At 41.5% G+C, this 12620-nt stretch overlaps 1 protein-coding gene across 2 annotated transcripts in view; it reads left to right on the forward strand.

The window, feature by feature from the left end:
- The first annotated feature begins 1535 nt into the window (after nucleotides 1-1535).
- Nucleotides 1536-12620, forward strand: part of IGF2 (insulin like growth factor 2) — a 60256-nt gene continuing 49171 nt past the window's right edge. For both annotated transcript variants that reach the window (XM_082270014.1, XM_082270015.1), the window contains exon 1: nucleotides 1536-1717. In XM_082270014.1, the coding sequence (XP_082126140.1) occupies nucleotides 1655-1717 (63 nt within the window). In that variant the 5' untranslated portion in view covers nucleotides 1536-1654. The remainder of the gene's footprint in view (nucleotides 1718-12620) is intronic.

A 12620-nucleotide genomic window follows, 5' to 3' on the forward strand; every position in this document is an offset into this window, starting at 1 on the left:
GTAGTATGTATGTAGCATGTTTGCAGTATACTGTATGTCGTATATATGCAGTATGTATGTAGTTTACCGTATGCAGTATACCGTATGTAGTATGAATGTAGTATGTATGCAGTATAATGTATGTAGCATGCATGTAGTGTGTATGTAGTATGTATGTAGTATGTATGTAGTATACTGTATGCAGTATGTATGTAGTATACCGTATGTAGTATGTATGTAGTATGAATGTAGTACACTGTATTTAGTATGAATGTAGTATATCGTATGTAGTATGTATGTAGCATGTTTGCAGTATACTGTATGTAGTATATATGCAGTATGTATGTAGTTTACCGTATGTAGTATTTATGTAGTATACTCTATGTAGTATGTATGCAGTATCAAATATGTAGTATGTATGTAGTATACCATATGTAGTATGTATGTAGTATACTGTATGTAATATGTATGTAGTATGTATGTAGTATATGGTATGTAGTATGTATGTAGTATACTGTATGTAGTATGTATGTAGTATATCATATGTAGTATGTATGAAGTATGTATGTAGCATACTGTATGTATTATGTATGTAATATACTGTATGTAGTATGTATGTATTATGTATGTAGTATACTGCATGCAGTATGTATGTAGTATACTGTATGTAGTATGTATGGAGTATATATGTAGTATGTATGTAGTATACCATATGTCGTGTGTATGTAGTATGTATGCAGTATACTGTATGTAATATGTATGTAGTGTGTATATAGTATACTGTATGTATGTAGCATACTGTATGTAGTATGTATGTGATATATATGTAGTATATTGTATGTAGTATGTATGTAGTATACCATATGTAGTATGTATGTAGTATGTATGTAGTATACTGTATGTAGTATATATGTAGTATATTGTATGTAGTATGTATGTAGTATATCTATATATTGTATGTAGTATGTATGTAGTATACCATATGTAGTATGTATGTAGTATGTATGTAGTATACTGTATGTAGTATATATGTAGTATATTGTATGTAGTATGTATGTAGTTTGAATGTAGTATATATGTAGCATATTGTATGTAGTACGTATGTAGTATATCTATATATTGTATGTAGTATGTATGTAGTATGGGTATAAAACATTTATTGATTCTTTCTAAACAAACATGGTGATTTCTATTTAGAGGAAAGAGTGATAAGAGTATAGAGTGTATAGAGACTTCTAGTCCCCAGTGCTATCCCGGGAGACCCCCAGCACAGTGGGGTGAGGTTCCCGGTGCCGGTGTCGGGATAAGCTGGGTGTAGAGAGGAGCCGGCGGTGTGTTCCCATGTGAAGAGAGAACTTGTGAATGAAGCGCCAACAATGACTGTCAGGGTTCGCTGTTGATAAAACAACTTTCACTTATTTTTTTTTTTTTGGGAAGGGGGGGGGGAAGGGGGGTGGGATGCAGCAGCAGAAGCATGCCGCCCACTGGAAGAGAAGAGGGGGGGTCGGGTGTATAAAAGAAAGGGCAGCCTGCCTTCTCAGCCTGTCTCCCTAGGATTGGAGCAGCTAAGAAGAATACCGGAGCTCGGGAGAGAGAGGCCACTTCTATCATCACCAGCACCAGCAGCAGTCCTTCCTCATCCATCACCAGGAACACTTACCCCCAACATTGGAACATGGAGCAACTAAGGTGTCACAGCAGCTGCAGCAGCCCAGACCAGCCATGCAGGAGAACACAGGTGAGTGATCCCGACACTGGAGGAAAGTTCCTCTGCTCTGCATAGAAATTCATCCCATTATGACAGATGGACCCCCCCCACCCCCCACCAGGAAGTGTCAATCCTGGATACATCTGCTAGCATAGAGGATATCCCCCCATCCCAGCATTGGAGATGTGACGTCACCGACAGCCTGACATCTCTGATCAGAAATGATCAGAAAAGATGACACAATACAAATACTATATATTGATTACAGGAGGACGTGCGCAAGCATTGCAGCACTTTTTTGTGCACTATATATATCTATATATTTAAAGTACACAGACCTGTTAGCATTGGTGATGTGACGTCACCGACACCCTGACCTGTGATCAGAGATGATCATACATCATGAATGACAATACCGTATATTGATCCTAGACAGAACCGTGCAATGCAAGACTTTTTTTGTGTAGTTGATATTTTTAAAGTGCACATCTCCTGTGACGTCAACGACAGCATGACATCAGGGGATCTGTGATCAGAAATGATGAAAAAATAGACAAGATAATCTGTATACTGATTATAGAAGTTTACATGCAATGCAAGACTTTCTTTGAGTAGTTGATGTTTTTAAAGCGCACAGACCTGTTAGCATTGGTGACGTGACGTCACCGACAGGCTGATCTGTACTTATAAATAATGAAACAATGAACGTGCTGTATGCTGATTCTACAGCTGATTCTACAGAGATGTGTACATGCGATGGAACCTTATTTCGTGTAGTATTTATATTTTTAAAGGACACAGATCTGTTAGCATTTGTGACGTCACCGACAGCTTTACAGAAGTGACATGTCACCTGGTTGACTAGGGCATCTGATTATAAATGATTATAAATGATGAATGAATCATAGAGAGAGCTATGCATGCAATATTACATCCTTTTTTCGTATAGTTGGTATTATCAAAATATATAGATCTGTTAGCATTGGTGCTGTGACGTCACTGACAGACTCACAATAGTGTCCCTTAGGTGCATATCCTGATATGGGGGCTGATATAATGAAAAACGAAAGAAAACACTTTAACTTTTTTATTGTTTTTTTTTTAATTGCAATGCTCGCAGATCGATGTATTGTGAATCGATGTATAACTATATTGATGCAGATCCATACCTATATAATGAACTTTGCATCACATAGTAGTTGCAGTGACGTCATCGCTGCAATTTAGAAGAGTCATCTGTGTGTGTTTTCCTCTCTTGGATTAAACTATGAAATAATATTGTCCATGCAATGTAACACTGTAACTTTATTATGTAATTACTATGTTTAGAGCTGCAGGCAAGTGTTTCTACAATACACAAATACAGATGCCTGACCATAGAATGAATTTTGCATCACAGAGCTATTCCGATGATGTCATGCTGTAATTAGAAGAATCATCTGTGTATGTTTTCCTTTCTTGAGTTAACCTTCTCCTGGCTGACTGTGACACCATTGAGTTCAGCAGTGCTGGATCATGTCCTGACAGGCATGAGAGTTTGTAGGGGGGGTTAGTGATGACACTGGGGTTTGGGGTGACGCTGATTGTGGCTCCTGGTAAATTAGCGGTGCCATTAAATAGGATTTAGCAGCGGAGAGTGATGCTTTGCAGCGCAGGTGCTGCTCTCTGTAATCTGGGAATGAGAAAAAAGATTAGGAATGGGCAGAAAATAAGACAGATCAGCAATAATGTGTGCCCAGGCTCTAGCCTCGTTCTACACATTGTCCACTGGGGGGCGGCAGAGTCGCGGGCATTTAACGAAGTTTGACTTTTTGCTCTGGAGCAAAACTTGCAAAATGTAAATGTGAATGTTCAAATGTGTTCAGCAGATTCTGACTCTGAATATTGAAACAGTGATTGATACATTTAAGGAGTGTGTTGAATGTTGCAGCCAAACCGAAAATTGTACAGCTTTTATTTTTTATTTTTTGCAATGTATTCATGTTAGTAAAAGATTACATAGCATAAATCACCTTCTTAAAGGAATACATCAATATGAAGCCACCATTGCTGAAATCACACAAAGCTTCCGCAGAGTGTTGATGTGCATCAGCAGGATGGAAGGAAGTCCTTTTTTTTTTTGGTGGGCGGTCTCTGTCATGTTTTACTGGGGGGGGGGGTTAGGGTCTCTGTCATGCTTTACTGGGGGGGGGGGGGGTTAGGGTCTCTGTCCTGTTTTACGGGGGGGGGGGGGGGGGGGTTAGGGTCTCTGTCATGTTTTACTGCTGTCAGTATTCTCTGTTTCCCTAACTGGTGTCACCTGAGGCAGAAACTTGGTGGAAATGTACCAAAAAAAGACAACAATAAAACAGTTTTATTTGATTAGGTAGGGATTAGGCGCTGCTTTTTACTGTTAAATGTGTTCTTATTTGGAAGATTTCCCCTCGCTTCCTGTTTTGGTGATGGCAACCAACTTTTAGACCCGGTTCACACCTGAGCGTATTTCAGCTCATCTCTAAAGTCTCAAAATGCCCAACAAGCAAAATCCTATTCATTTCAATGGCCCCTGTTCACATATGAGCATTTTGTCGCCTGAAGCAAAACGCCTGAAGCTCAAAAAAGTGCATGAGCTTCTTTTTTGGCAGATTACAAGCGTTTTGTTAGATGTCAATGCCTGCCTCCAAACACCTGCAAAAAACGCCTGAAAAAAGCCCAAAAAACGCCTGAAAAAAAAGCCCAAAAAACGCCTGAAAAAAAGCCCAAAATACACCTGAAAAAAGGGAAAAAAAAGCCTGAAAAAAGCGTAAAAAAAGCCTAAAAACGATACGTTCAGGTGTGAATGGAGCCTTAAGAGGTTGTTTAAGACCCACCTGCTTCTTACAAAGTATCTTGTTTCTCTTCATTTGTCAGTGTATGTGTACATTACGGGAGCAGCTCCCATAGGGTTCAGTGATTCCTATGTGAAGCAGGTGGGGGCGCTCTTGCAGTGATGAATGCAGACCTTTGCAAAAGCAGCTCACTTGTACTAAACACCCATCAACAGCCTTACCAGAGACACATAAAGCAATAAAAACCTGATAGAAGCTCCCTGCTTAACGTAAAAGGTAAAGCGTTTCTCACCCCAAATTTTTTTTTAGCTTTTAGAGTGAGGAACGTTAAAACCCAAAATTTCAGTTAAACTTGGCTAAAAACATTGCAGGTGCATCAAAACAAAAGGTGTGCAAAGTTTTACAGTGTTGATTTACTTTAGAAAGCAGCTACTGATTGGGTAGAGAAGCCTGTCCTCTGCCAGCATGCCTAAAAGAAGGACCCTTGCTCTCTGTATGAAAGCAGTGGTCTCTCTGCAGAGTTCTGGCACATATTTGCCCCTGGTGAGTCAGAGTTCTCCCACCAGCAGCATACACTTTGTTGATTTCAGAGCTGTAGCTTTTAGTCAGCAGGGGGTGTATTGGATCTCTACTTCATCACATCAAGGGCCCCACTCCACAGATTGCTGGCAGAGGACAGGCTTTTCAACTCAGCTGTGGCTGCTTTCTAAAGAAAGTATAGTATAATAAGACTTTGCACACTTTTTATTTTGATGTGCTTGGAATGTATTTAGCTGGTATGAACTGAATTTCAGTTGGCCCCGTATTAGGTTTTTATTGCTGTCTTTGTTCCTGTTGGAGAGATTAAAGTGATCGTAAAGCCTCGTTTTAAAAAAAAAAAAGTGGTTTTGCACAGGAAAGCCCTGATCCTCCTCTTCTCGGGTCCCTTTTCGCTGCTCCTAGCCCCTCCCTCCTGTCGGTTTCCCCCACAGCAAGCAGCTTGCTATGGGGGCACCCGAGCCGAGCTGCAGCTCCGTGTGTCCATTCAGACACAGAGCTGTGGTTCGAGCCCGCCCCTCTCACTCCTGATTGGCTCACTGACTTTGATTGACAGCCAAGGGAGCCAATGGCACCGTGGTTGTATCTCAGCCAATCAGGAGGGAGAGTCCCAGGATGGCCGAGGAACTCGTGGACATTGCTGGACAGAGAGGGGGCTCAGGTAAGTATAGGGCGGCTGCTACATACAGAAGGCTTTTTATCTTAATGCATAGAATGCATTAAGACAAAAAAACCTTCCTGAATTTACAACTGCTTTAACCACTTGCCAACCAGCCGCCTATATATGGTGGCAAATTGGCATGTTCCCGCAAATTGCCGTACCTGTATGGCGCTCCACGAGAGCGATCCTTGGGGGGCGCGCGCCCACTCGCCAGTGGGAAAGCCGATCCATGGGGCCGGCAGCCGCGATTGCTGCCGGGCACCCGCGATCGCTCCCAGTGAACAGAGAACAGCGGTCTGCTGTTGTAAACACAGCAGACCGTTGTTCTCTCAGTAATCAATGCAGAGCTTCTGTGTTCCTCCTATTGACGAAACACAGGTATCTGTATTGATATTACAAGCCCACCCCACCCCACAGTTAGAAAACACCCCCTAGGCTCACACTTAGCCCTTTGATCGCCCCTGGGTTAACCCCTTCCCTGCCAGTGTCAATATTACAGTAACAGTGCATATTTTTAGCGCTGATTACTGTAGTAATGTCACTGGTCCCCCCAAGGGTGTCAAAAATGTTAGTTAGGGGTCCGATCTGTCCACCGCAATGTCGCATTCCCGCTAAAAATCCCAGATCGTCGCCATTACTAGTAAAAAAATAAATAAAATTGACATAAATCTTTCCCCTAGTTTTTAGATTACTTTTGCGCAAACCAAACAAAATACACTTTTTGGGATTTTTTTTACCAAAAATATGTAGTAGAATAAAAATTGGCCTAAAATGATAAAAAAATTCGATTTTTAAAAATTTTTTTTGGGGGGGTATGTTATATAAGTGAAACGTTTTTTTTTTTCCAGAATTGTCACCCTTTTCTTGTTTATAGCGCAAAAATAAAAATCGCAGAGGCGATCAAATACCACCAAGAGAAAGCTCTATTTGTGGGGAAAAAAGGAAATCAATTGTATTTGAGTACAGCGTCGAATGACGGCGCAATTTTCAGTTAAATTAACGCTATGCCGAATCGCACAAAATGGCCTGGTCATTAAGGGGGAAAATCTTCTGGTCCAGAACTGGTTACGAGCAGGGCCGCTGATAAGGCGGTACAACCAATCCTGTTGTACTGGGCACAGGCCCCCATTAGCTAAAAAGGGGGCCCCAGGGCAGTTTTATTGTTCATTTCTGCCTAAATGAATAAATTGATTTTACTAGTCCACACCCTCACTCCTACTTGCGTACCAGGGCTTAAATTACATTTCCCTGTGCCCCCCTTATGCCTCATACACACGCAACGATTATCGGCCGACCGATCGTCCGACTTTTGTCCAGAGTGGTGTTTTGTTGGTTGGAATGTGCCTAGACTGCACACAAATTTTCTCGCCCAACAAAATTCTACTTCAGAAGTGATGTCATGTTCTGGTTTACTTTCCGTGTGTTTTTTCTTCTCTGAGCATGCCCAGTCTTGCTTATCAGATTTTTGTCTGCCGAAATCTGTACTGACTGACGGAAAATCGGCCGTTGTGTTGACGGCCAACAAAAATTTTAAAGCCTGAACACCAGATTTTTTTCGGCCGAAAAGTGGGAGTCGGTTGTCGAAAGCATCATACTAACAAGCCGAAAATCGGCCGATCGGACATTGGCCGAAAATTCCCGGCCAATAATCGATGCGTGTGTACGAGGCATAAGGAGGTGGGAACAGAGGAGGGACTTTTTTTCAATTTTTCAGGTGTAGGCAGGGCAGCCATCAGGGGGGGACAGCCCATACACATGTAGGGGGCCCAGGCGTTCCGAGGGGCCCAGTCACCCAGGTCCCAACCAACAAGACCGAGTTGTTGCTGATGTAGTAACTAGCAATTGCTAAAGCATGGTGGCTGCAGAGTAAGCCGATGCAGCTGAAGGGATGTCTCTTTGCTGGATTGCGCTGTCTCTTTGCTGAAAATATGAGGTTGTCTATTTGCTGGATTGGAATATCTCTTTGCTGAATATATGAGGCCGTCTCTTTGTTGGATTAGGATGTCTCTTTGCTGTATATATGAGGCCGTCTCTTTACTGGATTGGGACGTCTCTTTGCTGAATATATGGGGATGTCTCTTTGATGGATTGGAATAATTTTCATTCATTAAGATTTAAGAGTGTTAAAATAGAAGTGGGTGCACTGAAGGAATGTTGGTGGTCAGGTCCGGAGGGGCCCTGGCCTAAAGCTGTGTAAGGGGCCCCAAAATTTCTAAAGGCTGCCCTGGGTGTAGGCAGATAAAGTCAGCGCTGCTTTTCCACTGCATCCCAGGGGGGGGGGGGAGGCAGGGCTGGAGGGGCCCGTCAGGAGGGCTGTATGGGGCCCCATCTTTTCTAACAGCGGCCCTGGTTAAGAGTGCTTCTGTGTGCACAGGTGTAAATGGGGCCTTAGGATTTCTTTGGGAATGGAAGTGAAGGAACATCCCAGCAATCAGATATACAATAGATAGCAAAAAAAAAAAAAAACATGGCGGGTGCTTTATTTCACTTACTCCAAAAAAAAAAAAAAAAGTTTTGGTTTTACATCATTTTAAAATAAACTTTATGCTTCATATCAACTTCAAGCCGCTAATTTACAAAGGGCACATACTTGACGCACACATTGTAAGGCAGTATTTTTGAAGGGGCAGGTAGGAAATTGATGGCACCCCACCTCTTCCCCTGTAAATGAACCGCCGCGCTCTCCGCCTGCCTCCCAGAGGCTGTGTGTAACGTGAACTGCAGCTGATCTGAGAGCCTGTGTGTGTGTGTGAGAGAGAGAGAGAGTGGATTGAGGGCCCCTTGGCTAATTCATTTCTAGGAAAACGCTTGTTTTCTCTGCCCTTTGAAGTGCTGCTTTGTATAAGGATTGTGAGCCCTTGTGACGTGTCTGCACAGAGCATGCTTGTTACACTGTGAGTGTCACAGATAAAACATGCACGCAGATTCTGCTAACTGCTGACTCAAGGTTCCTAGTAGGGAGCTCTTCCCACACAGACACCAAACACATGGCACAGATCTGTCTACGGGTTATTCCCTGCAGCCGATTAACCCCCCGCCTGCCGGACGCTTTCTAGTGTAAACGTACAACATCATTTTTTTTTTTTTTTTCTCTCTCAGCTTTCTGGGAAATGTTTGGGAATTCAATCCAGAGAGGTCTTTTTTTTTTTTCAACCCATCATCTTCTGTTTTGCTTCAGTTTGTAGGTGGTCTTTAAGGGGCTGTGCGTACAGTTTGACTAGGGGAAGAATAATGACATTTGGAGGATGATTTATGGAAGGGGATAAAGGCGTGAGGTGGAGGTCGGATGTGTGTATGCAATTTAAATGTGGAGCTTGTTTTTTTTTTTTTTACTGCAGGATAGACATGCACGCACCTATTGGATGAGCATGCCTGACTATAAAGTCTATCCTAAAGCCTCGTACACACGCTACGAATTTCCGCCGACCGGTCGTCCGTCTTTTGTCCAGAGTGCGTGTCCGTTGGTTGGAATGTGCTCTAGACTGCACACAAATTTTCCTGTATGACAGAATTCTACTTCAGAAGTGGTGTCATGTGTTGGATTGCTTTGTATGTGTTCTTTCGTCTCTGAGCATGCCTAGTCTTGCTCTTAAAGCGGTAGTATACTCGTTTTTGCTACTTTGAGCCATATACATTATCTGTGTCCATATTGCATCACTAACCTTTTCTGCTGGCTGTCAGTTCAGCTGTTCTCTTTCTTTTTACTTCGTTTTGGTCAATGACGTCACCCGCGCATGCTCCGTTTACCCTGATTTTCCGGCAAGCTAATTATGCTGCCGGAATATTGCAGGGTCTATGGCGGGGCTGCGTCATTTCCTCTGCTTGACGTCAGCCCCGTGCTCCCGCGAGACTCCGACCTTCCCCATGAAAAAAAATTCTCCACTACCCCATGTGACTTGCTACGTCACAGGGGGGTGCTAGTGGAGTAGTAAGGGCGATAGTGGATAGCCTCCTATTGGCTGTCCAAATGGTTATGAAACCAAAACGAGGCTTGGTTTCATCGTCTACTGCGCATGCGCGGGATTTCCGAACAGTAGACATACTGTGGGCGGAAATACCGCACTGATAAGAAGACAAAATCCACAACAAGGATGGCGGCGCCGAACTTCACAAAATACCGACTGGAACGAATGAAAATAAAAATGTAAGGAAAACTTATAATTGATTGCTTACATGCTATTTCATTCAACATTACATGTTACTGGCGTTGTTTGGAATTTGGAGATATGCAAGTACTGAGTATACTACCGCTTTAAGATTTTTTTCCATCGAAATCTGTACTAATGAGACGAAAATCGGACGTTGTATTACGGACGACAAAAATTATATAGCCTGCACACCAGGATTTTTTCGGCGGAAAAGTCGGAGTCGGCTATCGGATGCACCATACTAACAAGCCGAAAATTGGCAGATCGGTCGTCGGACGAAATTTCCCGGCCGAATTTCTTATCGTGTGTACGGGGCTTAACTAGGCCACATAATGTATGGGATGTAGCCACCATAAATATCAAGGCATGCATGAGAACTTTCATTGATGTATATCCTACACTTTTATTTGAAGATACTTTTATAATATTATATTTTATATAATATTTATATAATAATATATATATATATATATATTTATATAATATTTTATATTTTTCTAAGTATATTTTTAAAGCTGGATGCACGCTATACAATTTTCTTGGCTAAGGTTATTAAATATGGCTTGTGAAATTCTGCTATACCAATACCCGCACCTCATTAGAATAAAACCACATACTACAGATTGGAGTTAATTGGCTATAGCAGCCTTTTATTATTCAAAACATAAATCACAAATAATAACGATAAATGACATAACATGAATACACAGTGCATAGAGAAAAATGGAGTCACAAGGTCCTAATAGGCATTAAAACCAAAGGACAGTACCTGCATGTCACTTCTTAGGCCTCCAGCTGCAAGACCACCGTTTTAGAGATAACACGCAGATACACATACCACCACCAGGGATGGGTACAAACACAGACAAAGATAGTTACCACTCAAGGTAACTATGATAGCTATGATTGCGGCTATGATTAAGCACCAGGGTGTGAAACGCGTTATATTTTTCTAAGTATGTTTTTAAAGCTGGATGCACATTATACAATTTTCTTGGCTACGGTTATTAAATATGGCTTGTGAAATTCTACTATACCAATACCCGCACCTCATTAGAATAAAACCACATACTACAGATTGGAGTTAATTGGCTATAGCAGCCTTTTATTATCCAAACCATAAATCACAAATAATAACGATAAATGACATAATATGAATACACAATGTATAGAGAAAAATTGAGTCACAATGTTCTAATAGGCATCAAAACCAAATGACAGTACCCACATGCCACTTCTTAGGCCTCCAGCTGCAAGACCACCGTTTTAGAGATAACACGCAGAGAACCCCTGCTAAAAAAACATAATTGGGTTTTTTTTTTGGAAAATGCTAATTTTATTGATGGTGATCAGAATGCCATCCGTACAGACAAGATAATTGATGTCATACTGCTGGATCTGCCAAGTGGCGTTAGACCTGAACTATGCAGGCACCATTAGATGGGATGTCAATCAGCCACAGGTCAAGGGACCCCTAGCAACCTCTGGAGGAACCCCAGGGTTCTACAGAATGGCACAATTTAGAGGTTGATTGAAGGTTTAGTGCATTGACCAGAAATAGGGACAGCTGAGGAGGAACAAGAAAAATAATTTAGTTCCAAAGAGGGACAGTCCCTCTCTATGAGGGACAGTTGGGATATATGTCTCGATAGATTCAGGGGAGGCTTGCTATACCTATGCAGCCAGCTCATTGGGTAAAAACAATAGTTATTGGACACCTTTTTCTAATTTTTCCAATCCCTATTTTACCAATTCTCCTTGTCCCCCGGTGCCTGTGAGTAGCTTGCTAACATTAAATCAATGACAGAAGACAGAAAACAGTCTAGGCTAGAATCAATGCAGAGAACATTATATGGAAGGCAGAGGCATCAAAACCACACTAGTAGATTCTACAAGAGACTTCTAATTAGGCCTTATTGTGAAAAGGCCTGTTGTACACAATGTAAAGAGTCATAATTTATCAATAATCCATAATTCCTGCTATGTTAGAGTTACCTTCACAAAAACTGGTCACAAAATACGGTAGTATGGAAAGATGTCAATCAGACACCAAACACACCTAAGTTACAGGGTCCAAAAGACATCCTCAGCGAGATATACATAATATCTATGCCATATTTGGTCTTTAAAAAATGTTAATTCACTTTCTTAAATAATAGGTTTCTTTTTGGATTGTAAAACCTTATCAGATAGAAATAAAGATGCATTTAGAATAGTTGGCAGTCATATATTCCAACTTTTTGAGAAGGGAACGAGGGATACCTATTAGTAAACGTATAAAGGCATAGGACTCACCCCCTGCCACTCCCCCTTAAAGGAGAATTAAAAAAAAGATTAGTTAAACCCATAAGTGCTTTTTTTTACAAATGAGGGACTTCGTTCCAAATCAGGGACAGTCTCTCTCAATCAGCAACAGTTGGGAGCTATGGGCAGTAAGGGTGTGTCTGGTGAGCATAATAAAACATTCTCTAAAACCCCTCTATCATACCTCTCAGACCTTTTGATTTGGTATCTATTGTGCCCTCTAGAGGGTCAATAAAAATATACTTCAATTTGAAGCCGGAGCTCTCTTTTGACATCAAAACTACCAAGGATGCTGGGAGAGTCATCCTGACCCCAATACATTAAATTGGACTTACTCTACAAGTGAACTGAACTCTGCACAAAAGCATAGACTAGCCAAGCTTTACACATTTTTCACTTTTATTCTCTCTTTTTTTTTTTACTGTTGTTATCAGCTCTGTAATATCTTTTTTGTAAATATTTCCTTTCACCATTTT

The sequence above is a fragment of the Pelophylax lessonae genome (genome assembly GCF_965119305.1).
Source record: "Pelophylax lessonae genome assembly, chromosome: 10".
Classification (NCBI taxonomy): Eukaryota; Metazoa; Chordata; class Amphibia; order Anura; family Ranidae; genus Pelophylax; species Pelophylax lessonae.